Source organism: Uranotaenia lowii, chromosome 3 (assembly GCF_029784155.1).
Source record: "Uranotaenia lowii strain MFRU-FL chromosome 3, ASM2978415v1, whole genome shotgun sequence".
Lineage (NCBI taxonomy): Eukaryota > Metazoa > Arthropoda > Insecta > Diptera > Culicidae > Uranotaenia > Uranotaenia lowii.
Window position 1 is genome coordinate 338375344 of NC_073693.1, and position 26649 is coordinate 338401992.

Sequence of the window (26649 nt, forward strand, 5' to 3'; positions counted from 1 at the left end):
TGGGGTTTCACATTTGCTTACGATCTCTTACTAGGGGGGTAGGGGGGGTTTCCAAAAATCTTACGTAAGAAATGTTACATTAAAAATTCATCACAGACACAGTCATACGAAACCATATTACTCAGGTTTTGCGTTGTATAAGTGTCGACTAGCTCAGGCGGCTACTTTGTCAGGGTCGGCTTCCACTAGCTAGCAGAGAAACAACAACAGGGGTGGACTGGGACCACCAAATCAGGCATGTAAAAATCGCGAGTCTACATTCTCGCACATTCCCATAAATTTGCATCCGGCCTAAGCCTAATTTTTCCAAAATTTGTATCAAATGTCCGTACAAGTCCAATTAAAACAGGGCAATCTGGTATAGCTTATTCTACAAACCTGTGGCAACAAAAATATGGGTTTCCATTTTCCATAAACGATTAAGGGTTTGTGCTGCGTTGAAGTGAGCACTTTTTGGTCGTTTCACTCTTCAGAGCGCTAACTCTAATTAGCTCCCGTAAGTGTGAAAAATCAACCACTATAAGGTCTGAGGTGTAAAACTATTCTCGCATATAAATTTTATCCATTCTATAATACAAAAAAGATGGGTGTATTGGAAAAATGAGAATATTATTGGGTTTTTTTTTATTAAACGAGTGTTTACTGAAAGATTAAAAATAAAACAGAAAGAATTAAAAATAAACGTAAATACGGTTGATTTTTTTCAATACCATTAACAACAAAAATATGAAAAGGTTAATTAACGCATTAAAAAAATTAGAAAATCAATAACGGTTTGAGATGGATTTTATTTTTAAAAACCGTTTAATTTATCTACTTTTAACAATAACTTGGTGCAATGCAATTCTTGTTCGTTTCAAATTAATTTTAAATTTATTTCATTAGAAAGGTTTTATATCTAACTTCTAGTCGATGTTGAGTTGTGACTACTTCACCCAAAAACAAATTTAAAATTAATATTAATTTGACTAATTTCCCAAAAGCATCATTTCAGAGTAAACATCAGGAATGTACCAAATAAAGACCATTTAAACTATTCGGGCAAATATTCTATTCTGTTTCAAATGAAAAAAAAATGCGATTATTCCAATATCCTTCTATTTCTTCCATTGTAATGCCAAAATATTTTGTCAAAATTGTCAAAATTGTCAAAATTGTCAAAATCGTCAAAATTGTCAAAATTGTCAAAATTGTCAAAATTGTCAAAATTGTCAAAATTGTCAAAATTGTCAAAATTGTCAAAATTGTCAAAATTGTCAAAATTGTCAAAATTGTCAAAATTGTCAAAATTGTCAAAATTGTCAAAATTGTCAAAATTGTCAAAATTGTCAAAATTGTCAAAATTGTCAAAATTGTCAAAATTGTCAAAATTGTCAAAATTGTCAAAATTGTCAAAATTGTCAAAATTGTCAAAATTGTCAAAATTGTCAAAATTGTCAAAATTGTCAAAATTGTCAAAATTGTCAAAATTGTCAAAATTGTCAAAATTGTCAAAATTGTCAAAATTGTCAAAATTGTCAAATTGTCAAAATTGTCAAAATTGTCAAAATTGTCAAAATTGTCAAAATTGTCAAAATTGACAAAATTGACAAAATTGTCAATATTGTCAAAATTGTCAAAATTGTCAAAATTGTCGAAATTGTTAAAATTGTCAAAATTGTCAAAATTGTCAAAATTGTCAAAATTGTCAAAATTGTCAAAATTGTCAAAATTGTCAAAATTGTCAAAATTGTCAAAATTGTCAAAATTGTCAAAATTGTCAAAATTGTCAAAATTGTCAAAATTGTCAAAATTGTCAAAATTGTCAAAATTGTCAAAATTGTCAAAATTGTCAAAATTGTCAAAATTGTCAAAATTGTCAAAATTGTCAAAATTGTCAAAACTGTCAAAATTGTCAAAATTGTCAAAATTGTCAAAATTGTCAAAATTGTCAAAATTGTCAAAATTTTCAAAATTGTCAAAATTGTCAAAATTGTCAAAATTGTCAAAATTGTCAAAATTGTCAAAATTGTCAAAATTGTCAAAATTGTCAAAATTGTCAAAATTGTCAAAATTGTCAAAATTGTCAAAATTGTCAAAATTGTCAAAATTGTCAAAATTGTCAAAATTGTCAAAATTGTCAAAATTGTCAAAATTGTCAAAATTGTCAAAATTGTCAAAATTGTCAAAATTGACAAAATTGTCAAAATTGTCAAATTTGTCAAAATTGACAAAATTGTCAAAATTGTCAAAATTGTCAAAATTGTCAAAATTTTCAAAATTGACATAACTGTCAAAATTGCCAAAATTGTCAAAATTGTCAAAATCGTTACGAATTCAATGGTCTTACCCAGCGCTCAACCCTTGTTCTTCGACCGTTTCTAAATAAATTTGAAGAACTGAAATTTTAGAACTCAAAAAGGGAAATCTTATATTTATGAAATTTTAAAAATTGTACATATTGACTTTTTTCGATTTAGTTCAGGAATATGGCCCACTCAAATGATAGTTAAGATTTTCCGGTACTCAAAAGCTAATTTTCTTTCTTAGCTTCAAAAAAAGACTACCTACCTACCTATATCAAAGTCAAATATAAACATTTCCGCCATCAAAACACTCAACAATGATCCTTGGCAAAGCTTCGGTGGGATGTACCATTGAAGATGCAGATTTTTCATTAAACGAGCAGCATTGCCGGGCCAGAACTTTTCCATTTTCCGGCTGCAATGAATTGCATTATTGTGGCAGCCAACGTTTCCATTCTCTCTGCTGCTGCTGCACCGGAACTTACCGGGTTGAAGAAAAAATAAACCCCGGAGTGAAAAAGTCGAAATGAAACGATGGGCGATAGCATCTTGACAGCGAGCGAGAGACAGTTTGTAGCACGTCTTTTGAATTAATTACTTTTGTCGAGAAGGTCGGAAATTGAGTTGGATTACAGTTAGTTCTTTTTTCAATTTGGAAACCATGAGCTAGCGATGAACAACCCAATCCAAAATTTTGTACGGGTTTCGTTCTGGAAAATTTCAGTTACCATTTTCGGAAGTCGGGAGGCAAACGGAAAAAGGGCATCCTGCTTCAACCACTGAAAAAGTTAATCTTCTTTGATGGAAAATTGACTTTCGTTGATTGGATCGATTTACACCCGGGCTCTGATAATTTGCCAATGATAAAACTTTGAGAAGTGAGCGAAGTTTTTTTTTCACCGGAGAAGAATTCCCGAGCACACCTGGAATAACGAAAAGTGTTAGCTAAAAGGAAGGTACCAAAGCTCGGTTTTGGTTTCCATTTCGTTTAACCCTCCAATGGGATGATGACTGTTGGAAACGAAAATTAGCATCATTTGATGGATTTTTCTTGCCAATAAAAAAAAACACAAGGATCCGCATTTTGGAATCAATTAAGTATTTGGTTGAGAGATTGCGGTCACGATAAGATTGGATGAGAACTGCGGTTTTGCTGATTTTAATTTTTTTTTACGAGAGTAGTTGGAAAATATTAAGATAATTTCTGAGATGGTCAATGAAAACATTAGGGAAATGCGGAAAACGGGAGAAGGCCTCCAGGCAAATGTTTGGCACAAGTTGAGATCTGTTTTAAGTAGAAAAATATCTGTGAGAGGAATTGTTTCCATGATTCACTAGTTTACAGCATTTTTTAACTAACTAAACAGAAGATCACTTTTAACGTGAACGGGCGCTGAATCCGAAAAGAAATTGTATTAAATATTAAATTTTGGAAAAATTTAAAAGTTTTTGTACTTAGATTTAAATACCTCGGAATGCATAACATAAATTTGAAATTTCTTTTTTGCATATCAAAGGTGAATAAATTTGCTATCGATCATTTGAACTTCATTTTTGCGTTTGACCAACAGTATTGTTGATATTTATGACTTTATGATAGAAAAAATTAAAAAAACGCATTTTTTCAGAGAATTTTGTTTCAGCAAATGATTAAGACTCGAAAGTAAGATTTAAAATATATTTTTCTCCATTGATCTGAAATATTAATTCAAATCGAAGATTTAAAGTGGTTATTTATAAAAATCGATTGAAAATTTAAGAAGTCATGATTACTTTACCTTAACAGGAACTTTTGCATTTCAAAATACTTTAACGCGGTGAACTTATCATAGTATAGGAAGAATCTCACTCGGTTCAAGTAAAAACTTATTACTAGCTTACCAAAAGGTCAAATACCAAATTTCAGAACGATCTGACCATGAGAAGGGGTCGCCTGAGTCTCAAACGTGGATAATATTTTAAGGTAGACTTCGTTCTACTTTAAACTATTCTTTTCTATTAATTTTAGATATTCTAGTTTTGTCAATTATTTGACTGATCCGTATTTAATCATAATTTTATGTGGGATCCCTCTCGTTTTTAAAGAGGGAGGTGGCTTTCAATACAGTGAACCATCTCTTTTAAGTACTTGACATGGCCGTAGGAACGGGGAGGGGGGGGGGTGTTTGAGGGTTAACCCCCTCCTCCCATGAGGGTCCATCAAAAGCAAGCGTGGTGTTCAACTCTGCACTTAAAATTTGTTATTCCTAATCAAATTTTGATCTTGATTCAGAACTGAAGACAGATCCTCGAAAACTAATCCCCGGTTCAGAATTCAGCTACAGTTTTTCAAAATTTTATCATTTATTAATAGGAATTCATTTCTGAATAATCAACTTTAAATAAGATTTGACTCATTTAAGAGAATCTGGTTTCTTATAATCGAAATCGAAATTCTATTGCGTTTTCATATTTCGGACTATGTCCAGTTTAGGATTCTTGATTTTCAGTTCGAATCATCATTTGAAACTGAAATGGAAAGCTGTGTTTGAAATCGTCCTTTAAATTTGGTTTTACATTTCCTTCAAAATTTGATTCATGGTTTTCAAAACTCAAGCCGATTTTTAACATTTGCTTAATATTTTTCCGAAAATGAAAAAAAAACTTGGAAATCATTCTGAGTTTTTCTTTCATATTCAGATTCGAAGTTCATTAATTTGCAAGGATTCGCCACGGGTTAAGATATAATTCGCTATTAAAAGAAAAGGTTGACGAAGAGTCAGTGTGGGTTCGCCTTAAAAATTAGGCGACTTCACCATGAATAAAAATGTCAAGTGCATTAGACATGAAAAATTTTAGAAGAATTCATCATTGAAAAATAACGTTTAGGTGAGTGTAAATAATAACAAGAATTCGTTATTGAAAAAACAAGGCGAGGTCGCAATTGGAAAAAGTGATCAGAGGGATTTGCTTTTACTAACAAAAGAGAAGCATATTTTTCATTGGTAGTAAATGGAGAGAAAGGTTAAGTCATAAGGAAAAGAGTCGGTAGGCTGTGACCGTCGATGACGGTAGTATTTAATTTGTGAGAAAAAAATTCAAGACCTTTCATATTTTTGGTTTAAATTGTTAATTTCTTTTGCTGAATTGTGATTCATTGAGAAAGGTGGTCAATTATGTGAATCAAGATTTACCAACTTTCATACGATGCCTCAAGGATGTTCAGCTAAGTATTCTTTTTATATTTTTAAATGATGATTATTTGCAAACTTTAGCTTTACTGCAGTATCAACTCAGGGTTAATTTCTAATTATGGGTATTCAAAAAGTTTTTCCGTAGAAGTGGTTTATTATCAGTGATTTAGGTTAATGATTTCTCCCTAAATTTACGGGGTTTTTACATTTCGGAGCTGTTTCAGGAATGCAGTTTTTAGGAGGATTCTTCTGAAACTCAAATATTGTGAATTTTCGTTTAGGGTTGATACTATCGAAGCAATAAAAAAGAGCGACGAAAGAATACATTTATTAAAGGTCTTTTTGTTTTGGCCCGACCTCGTCTTTTTATGCAGAGATAGCTATATTCAAGTATTCTGAACATAACTTCAAACTTCGTTTTCCTTGGAAGCATAATTAAATTGTTTTGAATACCTTACATGTATGTATTGAGAATTTCACTCATTGAAAGTTTCATTATGTTAAAGAACTCATTAAATAACTGGTTCGATAGAAATATTCAAATTTGTATGTGCTTCTAGCTCTTGGCGCCGCGTACAATGATTTTATTACGTTGTTTATCCAATCAAACAACTTTAATTTCAAATGAGTAAACTAACAAAAGGCCAAAATTAGAGAATCATTGAGAAGTTGTTAGAATGACTATGATGTTAATTCTTCTTATATCAGGTTTTAAATTTGTCCTTTTCTTGTTCTTTTATTTCTTTAACATTCTAACCGATTCTGGAACTTTAATATAAAGTCGTTGTAGAAATTTATTATTGTTTTATGAAGCAGCTAGCTAGTTTGGTCAGAGGAGTTAATGTATTAGAATTAGGCACCGCATAATCTTTATATGTATATATGAATGGAAATACGAGATAGTTCTAGGAAATCTAAGCATACATTTTTTTCGATATTTTACTTTAAAAAAGAGCCGTGTTAGAAAATGAAAAAATTAAAAATAATGACAACAAATAAGGCTTTCAGTTTGAGCAGGTAATAAATATACTACATCGCACTTGTCAAAAGTGTTTTCTGATCATATCCTTTATCCCACACTCCCAAAACAATTTCTTTTGCTAGGATGCAAAGGTGACCTCGGTCCTAAAGCACAAATTTGATTCTTTCATCCCTTTCTATATTTTTCCTACCTATCAATTGACTACTAGGACGTGGCCGGCGCCGTTATTGATGGTTAAAGAGAGAGTATCAGTTTTGTGTATTGAGAGTGAGTCGCTAATCCCAAGCATCGTTCTTTTGACCTTTGCGCAAAATTGATAGCCTCGGTCAATCACGGAGTAGCAACCATTGGCGATGTGGAATTCTTTCTATTGAGCCACGCCTGTGATCATGGTGCTCGAAATGCATTTATTTAGAAAAAAAACAATTTACAAAGTTCATATTATCAAATAACAATCAGAATCAGGAAAAACCATTGCAATGTATTCCATTTTGTAAAAACATTAACAGAGCATTTCGGGTACAATGATTCAGGTGGATGTGAGTAGTCAATCAAGCTAAGCTAAGCTAAGCTAAGCTAAGAAAGGTTAAGTCATAAGAAAAAGAATCGAGTGAGTTTGTCGTGACCAAAATCAACCAAGTTTCGTCGATGGAAGTAATGAGAAAGGTTTCTAGGATCTTTCGTAAATTTAACACTGTTCTCTTTTGTTGGAAAAATCGTCTTTAAAGTAAAGGAGGATTGTGGTATCGAGAAATCGAAGTAGTCATATGATTTAAATAGACTAAAAAGTCCATTGACATATTTCCATATTACGAGACGGTTCATTAGTATATTTGGTCGATCAGTGCATCTATTTGCGGTGCCAGTTTGGTAATTATCTCAGATATCATAGGAGTGTATTTCTACATAATTTGAATAAAGAATAATCATTAAAATCCAAAACATCTGAACTATAATTATGGATTCATGATTGAGGGCTCTGAAACTGATTTCAATTCTTGGCTCGGAATTCCAAATTCAGAAAAAGGTTACCTGGTTCATTTCAGACAACGTATTGGAATCCCGAAACAGATTTAAAATGTTAATTTTGAATTCAGGTTTAAAATTTAGATTCAGATTTAGCTCATTAATAAGTTCCACAATAAAAAAAAAGATCAAGATGACTATTGCGGTAAGAATTTAAATTGCAAGAGATCGTAGGCTCATAATTCCAATTGTTGAATCGATTATAAAAATTTAACCAAAGTCGGTTCGTTGCACTATTTATTAAGTAGAACTTGATTTCACTTAGCAAGTTTTGTCTTTTGAAAAACTTATTTTTAAAAAGCCATCCACAGGAATTGATTTATAATGAAAGGTAATTGATAATGAAGAAAGATTTATCTTTTTTTAAAAATTTGCATTCCATATAGTGTGGCGTATTGTAAAACATTATGAATATTGCAGTTTTTTAAGAACCAATTTTCAAGCTAAAATCTTTAATTATGATCGAGTTTGCATAAAAACGATTCAAATAGCAAGTTTGTTATCCTTTACTTTTATTTTTGAAAATTAGATTCATTTTAAGCATTTTTTTTTAAATTGAAACCTTTCTTTAAAAAAATATTGTAAGTTCAAATCAAATAAGGAAAAATTAAGCTAGCCCGATTACCGGGTTTTACCTAGACTTGCCCGAATATTAATTATAAAATTGGAAAAGATTTGGCCGGGCCCGGTTTCCCAAATTTTGTTGAAAATCTCCTGATATTGTCCAGGTGCATTCATTGCATCATTATTATTTTAAATTTTTTCGCCTATGAATGAAATTTTTCAAGCTTGATTTATTTAAATAAACATGAACAATTTTTTGGGAGCCTGAAATATGATTCAAAATCTGATTATGTTTTTCGATTAAAAAAAATGATTCAATTAATTTTTATTCTTTATTTTTGTTAAATAGTTCCTGGATTTTTGTCAAATTTTTCCAGATATTGTCCAGATTTTGGTTTGAAAATTTGGAAATAGAATGCCCAAATTTCGCCAGGTTCTAAATAAAATAGCCCGGATTTGCCCGGCCCGGATGAGTGCGGTAAATTCCGGCAATCTTGAGCTAAGTTCACCAGATTTTGATTCAAATACCAAATTTTGATGCAAATAATACTATCTCTTTTTTCACTTGAGGATTCTTTATACAAATCCTAATCATCATTTCATAAAGGATGTATTTTCAAAAATTTCTATTCAATTCGAAAAACTATTTATGTAAATGAACTTAAAAATGAATTTTTATGTTTGCAAAAATAATATTTTTTATATTTTTTATTCATGTATTGTTTGAGCAAAAATGTCATATAAAAAATTAAGTCACTAAGCAAAGATGAAGATCAATGAATCATTTCGATAGTTGGTCTGTATTCATGGAAAACTGCACTCCAAAATTTAGAATAAAACACGTGGTTTTGTTTACATCTTACCGAACAGCACCTTGAGAGGAGGGCGATTTGTCCGAAAATTGGTGGGGGCATTTTGATCGGTTATTTAAAATTTAAAAAATCTTCAATTTACAATTAAATAACAATTTACCACAGTTTTTTATCAATTGATAATTCGAATATATAATTTGAACAACCAATAAAATCAATGGTAAGAATGTTTTAAGGAATCATCATGGTGTAAAAGCCTATTCCATTTGATCACTTTTTACAACTTAAGTGATGAATAGTCCCCAAAAAATTTAATTTGATTGTTATTCGTGTCTAAATGAATATCTGGTAATGATTTTTACTAAAATTACATGGTATTGATTTTAAGAACACATTTGTGTAAAAAGAATCCACTTAAAACTTCGCAAATCTTTTAAATTTATCAAAATATAGTCGCTGGCATTTTACCCCGCAAGGGCGTTATAGACAGAAGTACCCTACTGAGGAACTGAGATTTTTGAGAGACCAAATATGTTCTATGAAAATGTTAATCAAATTAACAAGAAAAAACCAAAATTTGAGTTTGGAAAATCGGTTCATTGAGAAATGAGAAACAGCGAGCTAATTTTTTTCTTCTACCGGAAAATCCGGAATAGTGGTCAAAATGTTCATTGGACCTCCACATATTTGTACATCGTCGGATAGATGTATTCTTAACAATTCCCGAAATCAAAGAAGCACTCAAATACTGCTAAGTTGTCAGAAATTATAAGCAATTTGAAAATTAATTTTTTTTTGGGAATTTTTTATTCGGAACAAACTACAAACAACCTTGTTGAACAAACTCATTTAATTTTAAAATATTTAAAAACTAGAATAAATTACCTACACAATGAATCCAATTTCATAAAAATCGAACAACACTTGCGGCCACGGGATTCACAACAATTCACAAGTCGAATTTCCCCGAAATGGATATTTTACGAACAGCTTTGGACGGTTAAATGAAAGTTATGACGAATTGTACCATTTTAATAAGAATGTTGTGGGAACGAATGTTCCCAAGAAGTAAAAAATTGAAAGAATTTAAAAATGACAAAGATTTAGTTATGTACCTATATGTAGGGGAGAGTGGGGTATCGTGGGCCATGGGGAAACGTGGGCCACTTTTAATATCTCAGATGTGTGTTGAGATAAAAATCTCGAACCAACTGTCATCGTCGTCGCTTTGCGTGAGCATATATTCCTATATGTTGTTGACTGAAATACGCATCATATACTTCTTTTATTTATCAAGCAAAAAAAAGTTAGAAAAATTTACTTACATAATTAAAAAAACACCCGCTAATTTCATCGATGGAGAACCTAAAGTGCATAACAAAAATATGCTCATACGCTTATGATATTAGTTTTGTCATGATCTTTCACATGGAAAAGGAATTTTTGATGAAAAATCAATAAGTCACACAAACGCAACCAATTTGCAAATCATAGCTTGTGGGGAATCGTGGGCCACACATCTTGAATCACCTATATTTTTGTGTTTTTATACACATCCAGAACTTTAAATACGTTTTACCTATCTGTAAAGTTTTCTTATGCCAAATGAAAAGTTATGAAAAATATTTTGTCCAGCCTATATAAGAAATTTTGCCAAAACGTTCACGAGCCAGGTTTTGGAATCTATGCGATCATACACAGCTCTTTTTTTATTTCATCATCTGAAATTGCTTTTAAATAACGAAATGAATTAGGAAATCACAGTTTTGGGTAAACTCATAAATTTTGCATGTCATTTGTTCAATTTAGATTTGGTGGCCCACGATTCCCTACCATTTTTCAAAATCCAAAAAATATTGCTATTTTTAAAACATTCAGAATTTACCTTATGATACTTTGAAAATATAGAAAACCATACCATTTTTTATTTTCATTTTATCTTTTATAATAAAGAAGTTATGGAACAACGAAAAAAAGTGGCCCATGATTCCCCACTCTCTCATACCTATTTATATCGGTTATTTAAAAAGTCATGTTGAATATCTGTTTTTAAACATGTGAATTCGTTTTATCTTCCCTTTTTCAAATTTGTTTAAGCAAAAAATGTGTAGTTATAAAAAATGACGTGAGTTTCGGCTTATTATCAAAAAAAGTTATTTTAAGTGTGGTTCGCAAACAAGATTTTAAATTTGAATTGGCCCGTGTGTTCGAAAGGTTGCCCACCACTGGCTTAGAACAATGTTCAAATTTTTTTTCAAAATCTGAAATTTAAGGATATTTTTGTATAACTGACTTTGTCGTCACCTTCAAAAGTTGTTCGGAGCAATATGACCCTAAACGCGCACATTCAAACCATCTTTCAAATATACTAAAGAATTGAATTTTTGAGAAAGAAAACTAGAATTTGAATTTAGAGAATCGATTCTTCCAAAATAAGATACAGTGAATCAAAGTGCAAATTGGATATCTTTTTAAAGCCAGAAATAAATTTGATCGGATATTTTACGCATAACTTGGGAAGGATAAGTTTCTGTTATTTATGTAAAAACTCTACTTTTTGAACTTGAAAATTTTTAAAAATGATATTTAATTAATGTTTTAACAATGAGAGCTTTTAAAGATGATGACAGTACAAAATGGTGCCGCTCAAGATCATATTTTAGTTCCACTCAAGTTCAGAATTCTATCTTCAGTAAAGTAGAGTTATTCAGATTTACTCTGAAATATTCTAAAAATCATCATTAGAAAGCAAAAACCAAGATCTATTTGCTGAACTAAAAAAATCGTTTGCACATAAATATCCATACCGCATGATCAACTGTTCCGAATTAGGTCGAATTAAAAAATCTAGTTCCACTCAAAATCATTTACCCTACTTGAAAATCGAAACAGTTGCAAAAAGGATTTAGATGATTTGAAGGAATTATCAAAAAGTCATATGCCAAACACAAGCTTAATCTGACTACTGGAAGGGAACGTCTCGTCTTACAGGATTTCTTTTAGTTGGCCTCAAACAAAAGTTCGTTCTCCATACCCTAATCTATCATCTAGAGCCCCCAGTTTGCCAGATATTATGCAATTTCGGGGCACCCTAATTTTAGTGCATATTTTTGCTCAATAAAAGACATCAATTGGTCTTAATAAATTGATTGCGTCTATAAACAGTGATAAAATGGTCAAATCCTGCTTTCTTGTAGTATTCTTTTGAAACTCGCTTGTTTTTCACGTTTTGTATTTTTTTTGGGTGAAGAGTGAGTTTCACCCAAATTGTGCTCGGTGTGGGAAGAGAAACGCACAATCGTTAATCAAAAGAATGCAGAGGGCAATTTTGATAATACTGCGGTGAATCCGTATACCCATGGTGGATTATTTACATTCATATATACAAACGTGAGAAATAAAATGATATTTTTTAATATTTCAAACATAGTTTAAATGAAAATCTTATTAGTGGGCTTCCGACCAAATAAGCGTTAAGAAAATTATCAACTATCTGGGCACCTACCATGCTACATTAGACTGAGATTGTTTGGGATTATTATTAAATTTCTCAACCAAATTTCGTTATTGTCCCAAACTCGGTCATCATTTTTTATGCAGAATTTCAAAGTAACGTTTACATGAGAAAAAAATTAACTTTTTGGTTTGTATGGAAAAATTGAATATTTTGTTTAACATATTTTTTTCTTCTCTGAAACTGGACCTGTTTATGGTTTTGGTGCTAGTTTATAAATTTTTTTAAGAAAATTTTTCGCTGAACAACTTTTTCGATGTCGAACAATCACTCTATAGAAGCAAATCTTATATCACAGACAAAATTTTAAAAAACAAGTCTCATTGAAAATTCACGATATTCCCCTGATAGACGAAAATAGATGCAAAGAAATACACTGAAGCTCCATGGAATCAAACTTATGGGTATTTTTAGCTACGCAGCACAAATAAACTAAAGACAGCAGGATAAGGATGCTTCAAAAATAATTAAATAAGCATTAAGAAAATTATCAACTCTCTGGAGCCACAGCCATGCTACATTAGACTGAGATGATTTGGGGTCATTTTCGAATTTCTTAACCACTGGGAGCTTTAAAATTTCGTTAGTGTCCCTAACTCGTCCATCTGTTTTTGCAGAATTTTAAAGTAACGTTTACATAAGAAAATTTGTATGGAAAATAAATTTAATTCTAAAAAATTAACATAATTTTTGTTTCTTCTATGGAACTGGACCTGCTTATGGTTTTGATGCCAATTTAAAATTTTTTTTGTAGAAAATTTTCCGTTGAAAAACTTTGTCGATGTCAAACAATCACTCTATAGAAGAAAATCTTATATTTTAAGAAACAAGTCTCATTCATAATTCACGAAATGCTCCTGATAGACGAAAATATACGCAAAGAAATAAACTGAAGCTTCATGGAACCGAACTTATGGGTATTTTTAGTTGCGCAGTAGAGTGTCCGTGAAAAATTTGGGTATTCCCGACATGTTTGAAATTATTTCTCTGAAAAAGCCTGATAGCCTCTAAAACTATTCTTATTCTGTTTTTTTTTTTTGAAAATATAGTCATTCAAAACTCAATGAGAATATTCCGATTCCCTGGCAGTAGACATTAAGCAGCCCTTTTGTGTAATATTTTTTATTCAAATAGATACATAAGGCAAATCAGTCCAAGCTTTTTTATGACACGAGTTTATATTATTGCATACCCGACGTTTCGGTGTCGTATGACACCATCTTCAGGGGTTCTACTAATTATAAATTACAGAAAATGTGTGATGTTTTGTTATATCGAATTGATCTAACCCTACTTACAAATAGTCGCTGTGTCTTGCTTTTGTAAAAGCGTACTTTTTTAGATACCGGTAATCGAATAGTTTCACTGTAAATGGAGTTTTGTTTTTAATTTAGATAATCCAGCAAACTAATAAAGGAGTCTACTATTTGAAATTTTAAATTTGAAAATCTCACCAAATATCGAGACAACACTTAGCCGTAATATTGATAACGATAACGCGCCGAGGGGAACCGAAGAAGATATGATTTCACAGAGTTCTGCCGCCTAAAAGTTACGGCTAAGTGTTGTCTCAATATTTGGTGAGATTTTCAAATTTAAAATTTCAAATAGTAGACTCCTTTATTAGTTTGATGGATTATCTAAATTAAAAACAAAACTCCATTTACAGTGAAACTATTCGATTACCGGTATCTAAAACAGTACGCTTTTACAAAAGCAAGACACAGCGACTATTTGTAAGTAGGGTCAGATCAATTCGATATAACAAAACATCACACATTTTCTGTAATTTATAATTTGTAGAACCCTTGAAGATGGTGTCATACGACACCGAAACGTCGGGTATGTAATAATATAAACTCGTGTCATAAAAAAGCTTGGACTGATTTGCCGTGTAAAAAATAAACATCAATAAAATACAGTCGAACCCTCGAATAACACATAGATACATGAGTTTAAAAAGATTAAATGTAAATCCACACCGAAAACCCACAATACTTCGAAAAATATATGAAAAATCGCGCAGCAGGTAAGCAGATTGTGTTTTCTCGAAAGTAACATTTATGCACTTGTTTTCCTCTGGCTTTGAAAGCCAGATGAATTTCAAAACTTAAAAATTAAGAAAACTTCGTTTTATTTCATATGAAGAGCCAGTATGTAAAATGTTCAGAAAAACGAAAAAAGTTTAGAATAGTCGGATAAATAAAAAGATAACCCCGATGAACCCCTAACTGCATGAGTGAATTCTTTATTTGACATATTCAGGTTATTTTAAAGTTCGTTTGACTGTTTTTAACTTATCATCATTGAAAACAGTTTGATTTATTTGATTTAAAAAAAAGTTAAAAACATTATTAAGAGTACATTTCGTACAAATTATGGGCTTGTATGCACAAAACGTTCGTTAAGTTAAGTATATTTGAATCGAAGTGCATATATTTTACATGTTTTTGAATATTTCCCAGGATCCCGGAAATTCCCGGAAAACAGGCCACAAGATTTCCCGATTCCCGGGAACACCGATTCCCGGGAAATGGACACTCTATTACGCAGCACAAATAAACTAAAGACAGCAGGATATACGCATGTTTCAAAAATAATTTGAAGAAATTCTGAAATGCCTGGCAAAGCGAATGAATTGCGAATTTTATTCATTGGGAGACCCATAAACAGCTGGAAATCAACTATTCGACCAAAATTCACATGGTTAAGTATTTAAGAAAGCTTAGAGCAGGGATTTTCAGATCGTGCTCCGCGGAGCACTTGGTGTTCCGCGAAGCTTTTGAAAGTGCTCCGCGACGTACGCAACGAAAATCATAAACCAACTTTGGAAAATTCTGATTTTTTTATCGTTAAGTTTTTATCGAAGCATAAATTATTTGCAGGGCATATAGTACGTTTTTGGTTGCTGTTCGTTCAATCTTTAGTGAGCAGGATGACAACACACCTGCAACTGGTGATGCATCAAAAACCTCCATCGATGGTCGTTGAGTTGGACCTGGAGGAAATCGAAGAACCTCAGCCGAAAGATGTATCCAACGTCAAGAAAATAATAATCGCTGTAAAACACTTAATGAAAAGGTTGTTCTTGCGTCGTACTTCGTAAGTTACTGAGTTACAAAAGCTGGAGAAGCGCATACTATTGCTGAAAACTTAATCAAACCTTGTATTAAAAAAATCGTCCGTGTCATGGTTGATGATAAAACCACAGATAAAACAGTGGAATTGGTAAATACGATTCCTATGGCAATACGGATTCTCGGCAAATTTGTGATATGGCTGAAGATATTGAAAGCATTTTAATTTCTCAATTGAGAACTTCATGCAGCTTGACGAATCCGCAGATATAGCAGGACTAGCAATTCTAATGGTATTTGTCTGCTATCAACGTTACACAGCAAAAATTGAATCAGTTAATTTTACATTGAAAGCGATGCAAATAATTGGACCATCGCTTAAGACACAAAATTACGTTTTGATTTAAAATTTACATCATGACTTGTAAAATCACAATCGATGTAAGTGTTCGTAAAATGTAAATACGCGTCGATCAATGTAACATGTGGCGCTTAATTTTACATCGAGTCGATTTAAATTTTATGTAATACACCTAGGTTTTTTTTACGCAGTTTTTTTTACACGGTTTTCGGGAATTAACACGGTTTTTTGAGAGAAAATATTCCTTTTCAAAAGAAAACACTTAGAATCTTTTTGAAGTTGGGAAAATCTTAGCTCTGAGACTAGGAACGTGAAGCATGAGACCTGAGAACTGAGACATGAGACTTCAGACCTGAGACCTGAGACCTGAGATCTCGGACACGAGACATGAGACATAAGACCTGAGACATGAGACCTGAGACTTGAGACATCAGATCTGAGACTTGAGACCTGAAATATGAGACTTGAGATCTCAGACACGAGACCTGAGACTTGAGACATCAGACCTGAGACTTGAGACCTGAAATATGAGACCTGAGATCTCAGACACAAGACATGAGACATTCGACCTGAGACTTGAGACCTGAGACCTGAAATATAGACCTGAGACATGAGACATAAGACCTGAGATTTGAGACATGAGGCCTGAGACTTGAGACATTAGACCTGAGACAAGAGACCTGAGATATGAGACTTGAGACCTGAGACTTGAGACATTAGACCTGAAACTTGAGACCTGAAATATGAGACCTGAGATCTCAGACACGAGACATGAGACATTTGACCTGAGACATTAGACCTGATACATGCGACCTGATACTTGAGACCTGAAATATGAGACCTGAGACCTGAGACTTGAGACATCAGACCTGAGACTTGAGACCTGAAATATGAGACCTCAGATCTCAGACACGAGACATGAGACATGAGACATTCGATCTGAGACCTCAAATATGAGACCTGAGACATGAGACCTGAGATATGAGACATGAAGCCTGAGACCTGGGACATGAGACCTGATACTTGAGACATTAGACCTGAGACATGAGACCTGAGACATGAGACTTTAGACCTGAGATATGAGACATGAGGCCTGAGACCTGAAAAATGAGACATAAGACCTGAGACCTGAGACATTAGACCTGAGACATGAGGCATGATACCTAAGACCTGAGACATTAGACATGAGACATGAGAAATGAGACCTGAGACATGAGACCTGAGACATGAGACATTAAACCTGAGAGGTGGGACATGAGACCTGAGACTTAAGGATTTTTTTACACGGTTTTCGGGAATTAACACGGTTTTGTTTTTTTGCATGGTTTTTTTACTCGGTACGTATAGCAGTGTAAAATAAGACCTTGGTGTAGTTTCTTTTTGTTTTTATTGATTTTTTTTTATATTCTCGAATAAGGAAAATTTTTACTCCATTTTTTTGTGGTTAACTTAGATAGGATATCAATTCGAATTGAAAACGCTTTGTATTAAAATTAAAAACAATTTCATTTATTATTGAAAATTATTATAAAAAATTAGAAAATTTATCAATTTGAACTTGTAGAGAAATAATCATTCGGATCTACATTAGCGTGTCATGTGGTCGGTTAAATTGTCGATCAGTCTCTTTACTAAGCGCTGTTGCTTTAGAACGCGAACCGCTTGACTTTTTGAGCCACTTTGTGGAATAATTTTAAAAAAGTATTGCTGTATGAATTCCATAAACTTTGAACCTTCCTTCATGTACATGAAGTTATGTACATAATGAACCATGACTAAATCACATATGGCTTGTTTGGCATCATTCGTGCCCTCTGTTAATCTAGCCTGATTGGCAAACACGTAATACATTTGGCTATCGTCCAGATCTGAAAGAATAACAAGACAAATTAGTGTATTTTAAATTGAAGTGCTAGTTGTGTTGCATTGTTTGATAATTTTAACAATTTTTTAACATTTAAATCAAATTTAAATGTTATGTATATACGTACCAAACGCCATCAGCAAAGGTCCTGATGAGGGGATAATCACATTATTCAATGGAGTTCCAATCTGAAAAAATATAAATTCAGACCTTATTTCAAATGTTCAACTTTTTGTTAGAAGTTTCCAAATCCAAAGTTTGATTTTTTTTCTTTTCGATAAATATTATTCTGATTGGAAATTTAAAATCTTGTTTAATCTGATAAATTTAAAGGCCTGTTCATAATGTACAACATTATGTCAAAATGACTTAGAGTGAAAAAAAAATTTTTTAATTTTTTTAATCCCACAATTATTTGTGGTTGAATAATCAATAAAAAAAATGTCGGAAAAAACATTTGATTGAAAAGTATTAAAAAAATCTTACCGGATTTTGAATAACAAGTTGATTGAAATCCTCTCCAAGAAATTGAGCAAAGAATTTGAAAACGTTCATATCTGATGCATTTTCTTCAAGTTGATATTTCCGCTGAGTTTCAGAGAACTCAATAATTTTCATTTTCTTGCTGTTAAAATACATCTGAAGACATTCAGGATCTACTCCCGTGGATTCTTTGAAATGGAACGTTAGGAGTTTACGTCTTCTTAGAACCGGAAGCTCATTTAGAGTCAAGTTGAGGTTTGTACTGGTGTCAAAAATATACCGTACATATGGCTGAGAAACCTTGAGAAACTCGTCAGTTAAGCTACAATTGTTGTCCTGTTGAAGAACGCTCATCAAACTCGGAGAACATTCCTTGGATGTTAGTTTCCAGTACGCTTCGGTAGTTCCTGCCTTAACGTGACGGTTTTTGCAGCTTTGTTTTGTTGGAATTGTTGATTGGTTTGATTCCCGAATACGTTTGCGATAAGAGCTGCGGGTTATGAGTTTTCTTTTGATGTGTATCCATCCTTGTCCAGCACCAAATCCATCGTCATCACTTAGATCGAGGCTTGGGTATGCTCTTATGATTTCCTTGGAAATATCCTCCATGATACTTGCAGTAGCGTGAACATCAATTGCTCGCACTTGTTCCACTATCGGATTGATTAGAGAACACCAAAGAAATTTTGTCATCCTTAGACTATGAGGCATAACTGTAGAAGGAAATTCTTTCCGGAACGTTTCCATTTCAAGAAGATGATTTTTGAGTGTTGAGTTCATTTCATTCCAGTTGATTTTAAAATTTCGGAACTTGAAATCGGACTCAGCATGCTTCTTTTTACTTAACATGAAAGAGTCTACTGAATGATTGGTTCCACGGTTTTTGAATTCAGAAACTTTAGCTAAACTAGATGGCAAAACTTCTCCGTTGACAGCACTCTGAACGGTCAGTTGAGAATCTTCCGAGAAATTCTCTGCATTGTCGATTTCAAAGGTGATTTCATGTGATGTGTCTTCTTCAAAATTAGCTTCGGTGATTTCAATTGTTCCCGTACCTCTATTATTTTGTTGATTGTCAACTAACGGTTCTGATGCATAAAATTGATTTGGGTTCACATTGATTTTTGGATGAACGACGTTAGCTAAAAGATAAGGAAAGAAAAAAAATATTTGTTAACGAAGATTTTCTTTTTTCAAAGTACTCCAATTCTTGCATAACTATCCAAGTGCCCAGGTAGTGTGCGCAAAATTTGGATTATTGATGAAGAAATGTATATTCAAGACAGGCCAAAATCCTTAATTGAAATTCCTGTTAAGTGCGCCACCAGTTTTACATTGGTTGGCCACTGAAAACAACCGGCGACAACCTTAACTTAAATTTGTCCAGTGTTGAGAACAAGTGTGAGCGAGAGTGAGCCAGGATTTTGCTCCGTTATGAAAACCATGGGGGCTGAAATATTTCTTTGGCTTGCGAGCACACTCTACACGTCATTTCAGCACCAACATGTAAAAAGGGTGTAAAAGACAAAGTAAACAAAACCCATTTTTAGTGGATTCAAATAGCCCAATATAAGCTCTACTTAACACAAAAACCGTTTTTAGTTTTCCAGTTTTCGTAAGATTTATAATGCAAAACAAATCAAACGGTCTAGATGCAAAACATTAAAAGGGGAAGAATGCCGAAAGCAATTCACTCACTCCTATAGCGAGAACCATAAGCTTTTTTCAAAAAATAGGGGAAATTTTATCTCCATCTCGCTCACACATATGAGATGTACAGTACAAAGCAAAGGGTGTATTAAATATTTAGATGAATTTCATACTCCAGCTAGGGTCTATAAACAATTGCGAGCTATTTTTTCATGATAACACCGTGGTATCGATAAACACATATTTAGAATGATCCTACGCATCGTTTTGACCATATAGACTTGCAAGATTCCTCGTGAAATTTAATTAGCGATTTAAAAAACATTGCAAAATTTTCAAACGCGTTTTTCTCGAAATGTCATAAATGAACATAGACCCTTTTCACGTGTTGGTGCTGATTTCATCTAATTTAGTTAAGCAATTTTAAATAACTTATTCTTGCAAGCAAAATCTACTTATTTGGCACATTCATGCACATGATTCGAATGTTTTACTAATTTGGTTGAAGAGCGGTATGTCAATTTCAAGAATAAGCTATATCAATACCGGAAAGCCTCATGTTTACCTTCAATTTTGAAAAGGAAATTTTTAACGCTCAACTTTGAGATTGACAGCCTTACTTGCTACCCTCTATACTTTTTTGTAGTAAAAGTATCATTTTCGGGGCTGTGTGAATTTAAAATATTACTATCTAGAAACTTGGCATGGATCCTCCTGGTATGCCAAGGAACAGTTTCGGCCCTTGAAGACCACCCTTATGTTCATATAAAAAACAAATATTTGAAGCGATAGTGGTGTTGGGAGACGATTTCGTCTGTTGATTCCAGAAGCAGTTCAACGCTGAGCCATAAATACGCTGAATAGAGCCGATGTATCAGCTGATAATTTTAAAAGCACTAACAATGATGAAGGATCAAATAGAATAAAAAAACAATATAATGATCTCACTCACCAAATATAGGGCGAGCAAAGTTTTTGATACAGTGTATTTTTCCCAAATAGTTCAGAAAACATCCATCGACAGTCAAATGAGCTATTTACAGCTTTCCGACTATTCCGTTTTCCGATCCGCAACAATTTCTTGGAGAATCATAGAGTTCCAATGATTATAATCATTTAATTATCACTTTTAAAACGCTTCATAGCCCAGTTTTGAAATCCTTCTACGATACTCCCTTAATTTCAATTCCACATTGATCCACGAACTGCTGCTGTTTTTCACAAGACCTTTATTTTGTTTTTGTTCCTTTTACGTTCCACCCTGGGTTGCCAGGTGCCCAGATTTGTCTGTAAAACCAAGACTTTTGACCGTTAGTCCAGATATTGGTCAGACACAGATTTTGCCCAGATTTTTGCTGAGAGTGCCCAGATTTTACAGAGTTTCAAAATTGACAGATAAAATCAATATTAATGTATCAGATTTTATATGTAAGTGGCAGATTAGACTAAAATCTGGCTTGTATTCTTTGGTATGACCAATCAATCATTAAACTTTTTTTTTTTTTTTTCAAAATAAGATCGGCATGGTACGTGGTAGGAAACATTGTTTGTTATATAGTTATCAACTCGAAAATAACCCGAACACCATAGCACCAACTATCTTGATTCTAAGGGCATCCGCAGCAATCGCGAGTATAGTGAAAATGCTCACGAGTTTAATCACTTCCATACCGCACCGGGGGTTAGTATGAAGGTGAGCAAAATAGGGCCGTTGCCGTCGGGACCGACAAAATCACCAAATTTGCTCACTAGAAAGGGGCGAGATCAAACATGCACTGAAAAAATTCTACCGTTTTAAGCAGAATTAAACAAACGAACGGAAAGCGGAAACTTTTTTAATTGCGCAAAAACTAATTCCATGAAATATTTCCGAAAAGCCCTTCAAGTTCGACGATTGCTTTCTGAATTTTTTTTTAAAAGACATACACCGTCTTAGCCGATTTAGGCTCACAGACTGAATAAACGTGGACAACATTTTACTGACTCCCACAACCTTGAGTGAAGCTTCGAGGATTTTTCTCGGAGTAATAATAATCGAGACCAGTGTGCTATGCAGGATTTTTGTATCCAACCGTATGGGTGGCATTCCATTACTGTCCCTACCGAATTCGGCTTTCGAAACGAGGTCTCTCAATAAGTTTGGAACTAATGGGGCCCAGTTTTTCGGAGCAGCAACTATTTCAGTCAGCACGTTGGATAGAAAAAGGAGTTGAAGATTTAAGCAGAATTAAACAAACGACGTCGCGTGGATGTTTGTTGATATTCATTTTAAGAAAAAAATCGTATGAGATTAAAATTGTGGATGGATTTTTTTTTTTGAATAACCAGTTGAATTCGCAATTTCGTTACATTTTTCGGGTTTATCCAGGAATTGAACGAGAAAGTGCAATTGCTGGTTCTGATGGTGAGTTATTTATTTTGTATTTTATATTGTTTATGACTTTTTTCTATCTATAAATTTTGATAACATTTTTTCCTTTCTCACTCAATTTCAGATAAACAAACTCGAAGCATCGTATTTTATGACAAAAAATGATCATGTAACTAAGAAGAGCCGTTTGGTGGACGACTCCGAAAATTTACTCGGTCCGTATTAATTTAAGATTAAGATTTTCTTCAAAAGTTTTCTCAGTGCAATGCTAAATTTAAAAATAATTATGCTACCACCCGGTGCGCGAAAGAGTTTGTATCCCAAAACCGGTCCGCTGAAATGAGCAAAACCGGGCCGCGTATACTCACTTATTGGTGCGTTTGCTCTAAGAGATCTATGTTAATAGTAGGTTCCCCAATTTAAACTATCGTTTAACGAAAGTCATAAGAGCGATTTACAACGTAAATTTTTCGTAAATCTAAAAATATTTGGAATCTATAATAATTGAAACCAACATAAAACATTTAGGTCATTTCGAAAAATTCCTTATCAAAAATTGATATTAACACACCTGGCATCCCTGGCCGCACAAAAGAGAACTCAAGCGTAACATTTCCAAAAAGGCGAAACTGCCGAATGTAAATGAATCGAGTCAATAGTCATTCTGGATATACGCGGTTTCGGTTTAAGTTTCATATTCAAATCACTTAAAGCTTTCAAATAGTTGATAAAATTCAATTGAGTAAAACTTTCTGTTGATAAATTGGGCGCAACTTCCAGCCGAATTTGGGAACGAAAACAAAATATAACAAAAAATGTTTCTTTAACAAAATATGTTTTTTTACAATTGGATTTGATTAGATGTTCCAAACCCACAAACGCGTTTTTTTCTTTTTGAATAACTTGATAGTTTCGCTCTTATGAAATATTACGCGAGAATTTGTCAGATAGAAGAATATACATATCAAAACAAACTGCAAAATATTTGGCGGCTCAGTCTTCAATATTTCTTCTGTGCTTATTGCGATCGTTGTGTTGTAAGGCGATAATTAGCAAGCAGCTAACAAGGAATCTTGGAAGAAGGACTACAAGAAGTTGCTCATAATCCACAAGCACTTGACGTGATTCCTCGAGCACTCGGGTGAAGTGATTTGCGGATGGATCGTTGGAAAAACATCAGCCAAGACGATGGTTACCCAGCATTCAGAGGTCTGGAATTTCGAGGGTACCTGCTGTCAACAACGCGAAGTGAATGAAATGAAGAAGCTCAGATGAAATTTGTGGAGGGGTCGCCAGCCTGGTTCCATACACTGCTGGAGACTCAAATTATACTATAAAATTTTATCATTAAGGTACGTTTGGTTTTTAAATTGAAGTGAACTTCTCAAAGAAATTATTTCGTTCAATTTTCGATAGTTATTTTAAGTTGATATCTTTCTAAATGATCCAAATTCAAATCTAAGATGTTTTTTAAATTGGAAAATTAAATTAATGAGCTTATGTAAATAGTTTTTGTTTGAAACCAATCGTCAATTACTCCAGAATAGATGAGCTGAACAGTAAATTTTCTTACTTGAATTTCTTATTGCCAAGATGTTTTACTTAATCTTTCTCTATTGGAACATGAGCCCCATGTGTAAATACTGGAAAACGAGAAAAAACTAGAAATGTTTGAAATTTGTAATCATAGAAACTATTTTATACATCTTTTGTTGATAAAACTCATTTTCCGTTAGAAAACATCTTGAAGAATACTTTTGATAAAGATTACATTTATTGTTACTAGAATTTACAGTGAAGTTACACTTCTAATAAGCGAATATTCATTACTTTTAAGAAAAAATCTACGTTAATCAGTGCTCTGTGCAAAAGTTTTCAGCGCTGGTGGAAATACGGGAAGTAATTACTTTTCTAACGAATTTTAAAGTGCGAATATTTTTCAAACGAGTCCAATCTATTTTCCAAATGCTCAGAACAAACTTCAAAGAAAAAAAAAATTGTATACATCATTTTGAATATAATAAAGCGTTTTCCACCGATAAGTTTAAAATGATGCACATGGGACTCGTACGCAAAAAGGGGAAATAAATTCATATAATATAAACTTACCCACGCTGTTGTCATTGATGGAGATGGTGGGGTTGGGCTGTGTCCAAATTTCATCCATATCTAGTACCATAAAAAGCTCATTTTTAAGAGCACGAAGAGTTATATCCGTTGAAATAGCAAATCCGTTGCTCTCTAACACCAGCTTTATGGTAGATTTATTGAGCGCTATTGATGCTAAAGGAAAAAATGGAATAATTAACAGAGTACAAATCAAACGTTAAGAAAATAATAATAAAATTACCTTGTTCGAGCAAGCTGTTGATTGTTGGTATCGCAGCAACCATGCAAGAAACGGAACGGGTCCAATCGCATATTTTGAATACAAATATATCATCCATTTTAATGAAACTCAATGTTGGAGAGGAGGAAGTGTATGCTTGATGAAAAGATATTCAACTCTATTGTGGATGTATGAGGTTATAGGTGTTTTATCGATGAAGCTCTGTATATTCATGTACAATTTTGTTGGTTCCGTCAAGTCGTTGCTAATGATCATCAATTGTTTCTCTCTGACATTCTGAACGGAGATTTTATCGGCAAAAACATATAGTTGTTTGGATTCCTTCAATATTACCAGCAGTTGTATACGAGCTACATAAAAAATTTCACAGTTGCGATCATGTTCCAGAAATAAATAATTTTTTTTTGCATAACAATATCCTTCGTAGAATAGTTCTTCAGCAAATATAGCATCGTTATTTGTAATGAATCCTAGCTCTACCAAGTGTTTCATTTCGTGTTCATGTAGATTTTCAAAATTTTCCGAGTACTTCTGGATCATCATATTATTTTGGAATCTTGTGTTTTGAGTATTTAGTAAACCTTGATAGTATTGGTGTTTTTCTGTACAAATTTTCAACACGTTCTTGTAATTAAGAGTTGCTCGCAGGGCTCTTTTAAAAAAGCAATGTTTCCTTTCGCAAGATAACGTGCAATATGCTTTTAACGGCCCAAGGGCTAAGATTATTCGCGGATAGTGGGTGGTAAAATGATGCTTCGGCCTTAAAGGAGCATCTATTACGCTTCTGCGTAAACTTAGGTACTCCTCAATAAGTGATTTCAGCAAGTAGATATGTTCAATAGCTATTATGGGTGATGTAGAAATATCAACAATTTCCTTGATAAGCATAAGTAGCTGAATTGCATCATTATTGTAATCTACTGGTAACGAGTTTAACAAAAATGGTAGAATATGAATAATATCCCAAATTTCACAAGCTTTTGCTCTTATTGATCTTGATTTCCTAGAGAAATCGATTGTTATTTTGGTATTTAGTTTCAGTTTTTTGCATAAGATGTTTATTTTTCCTTTTAGAAATGTACTGCCCCTATTCGCATAACAGTCCCATATGGATAGGAAACGCTAACAATATGGGACTGTTATGCGAATAGAGGCAGTGTAGTAGTCATAATTTTTGATTTAATAAGATGATTGAAAATTAAATATATGTCAAAGTTAGCCCAGCCTTCGAAAATATCGTGAGCTACACACGGCGCTATTCCAAAATCGAAAAAGTTGAAATATTGTAGCTCGTTCAATATGGTTTTCCTTTTAACTCCTCTATACGAAGTTAAGTTATTGTCAGCTATCATTCCTAGGTCGCTCATGTGAGATATTGGATCGCGTAAAGGTTTTGATTCCAAAAAGTTATCACGAAGATCGTTTTGTGTAAAATAGCAGTAGGAACAAAAACATTCACCTCTCGAAAAATTCTCGGACAATCCTGCGATTTGATGAGCTCCCAAATTATCGCCCATGGTCACAAATACGGATCCAAATATTCTCTCTAAATGTGTCTTTCGATCAATTTCTATTCCTTCGCTTTCTAACCTTTTAAGATCTTCAACCAAAACTCGTAAAATTGTGTTTGGGCCATATTGAGCAAAGTCGGTATTCTTACAAAGCAATGCAAGGTGGATATTTTCCGTCAGACTCCGTAAGTGAGGATCGAGGTTGCCTAGAACCATATACACTGCAAGCAATTTATGGCGTTTGACAGCATTCCCTAAAGGGTTCACTACCGCTTCTACCGCATCCTGGTACAGAAAAATATTCAAAGTTTTTGTTGTGAAAAAATTACTTTTTCTAAATTTTTCACCATCAGTATAATTTTTCAAAAACCCTGACGAAGAGGGCTTTTCTTTGAAAACTGCGTTGTAGATATTATCATCTTTTAAAATTGTTTTCAAGGTATCCAGTATTGGAACATAATAGTAAAATGAGTCCAGATGGTAATTGTTTTTTTGAAGTCTTATAAGTTCAGGCGACACATAAGAAAAATTTTCAGTAAAAAACTTTTTCCGCATATGGGCGGAACGAAAAATCCCTTTTGGACCAAACAAACGCTCCATTATTTCATCTCGACAAAAATATTTAA

At 33.2% G+C, this 26649-nt stretch overlaps 1 protein-coding gene across 2 annotated transcripts; it reads right to left on the bottom strand.

Annotated features, from left to right (window-relative positions):
• Positions 1-17377: 17377 nt before the first annotated feature.
• On the bottom strand, positions 17378-24583 carry LOC129757269 (uncharacterized). 2 transcript variants are annotated; one of them, XM_055754431.1, is made up of 4 exons: positions 24513-24583; positions 24272-24445; positions 17786-17846; positions 17378-17662 (listed from the first exon to the last, which is right to left on the bottom strand). In XM_055754431.1, exons 2-4 carry the CDS (start codon positions 24323-24325, stop codon positions 17382-17384), a joined length of 396 nt encoding a protein of 131 aa, XP_055610406.1. In that variant the 5' UTR covers positions 24326-24445; positions 24513-24583; the 3' UTR covers positions 17378-17381. The 2 variants fall into 2 exon arrangements, 1 of the variants encoding a protein (XP_055610406.1); XR_008739662.1 differs by lacking the exons at positions 24272-24445; positions 24513-24583 and adding an exon at positions 20744-20977.
• Between the last annotated feature and the right edge of the window lie 2066 nt (positions 24584-26649).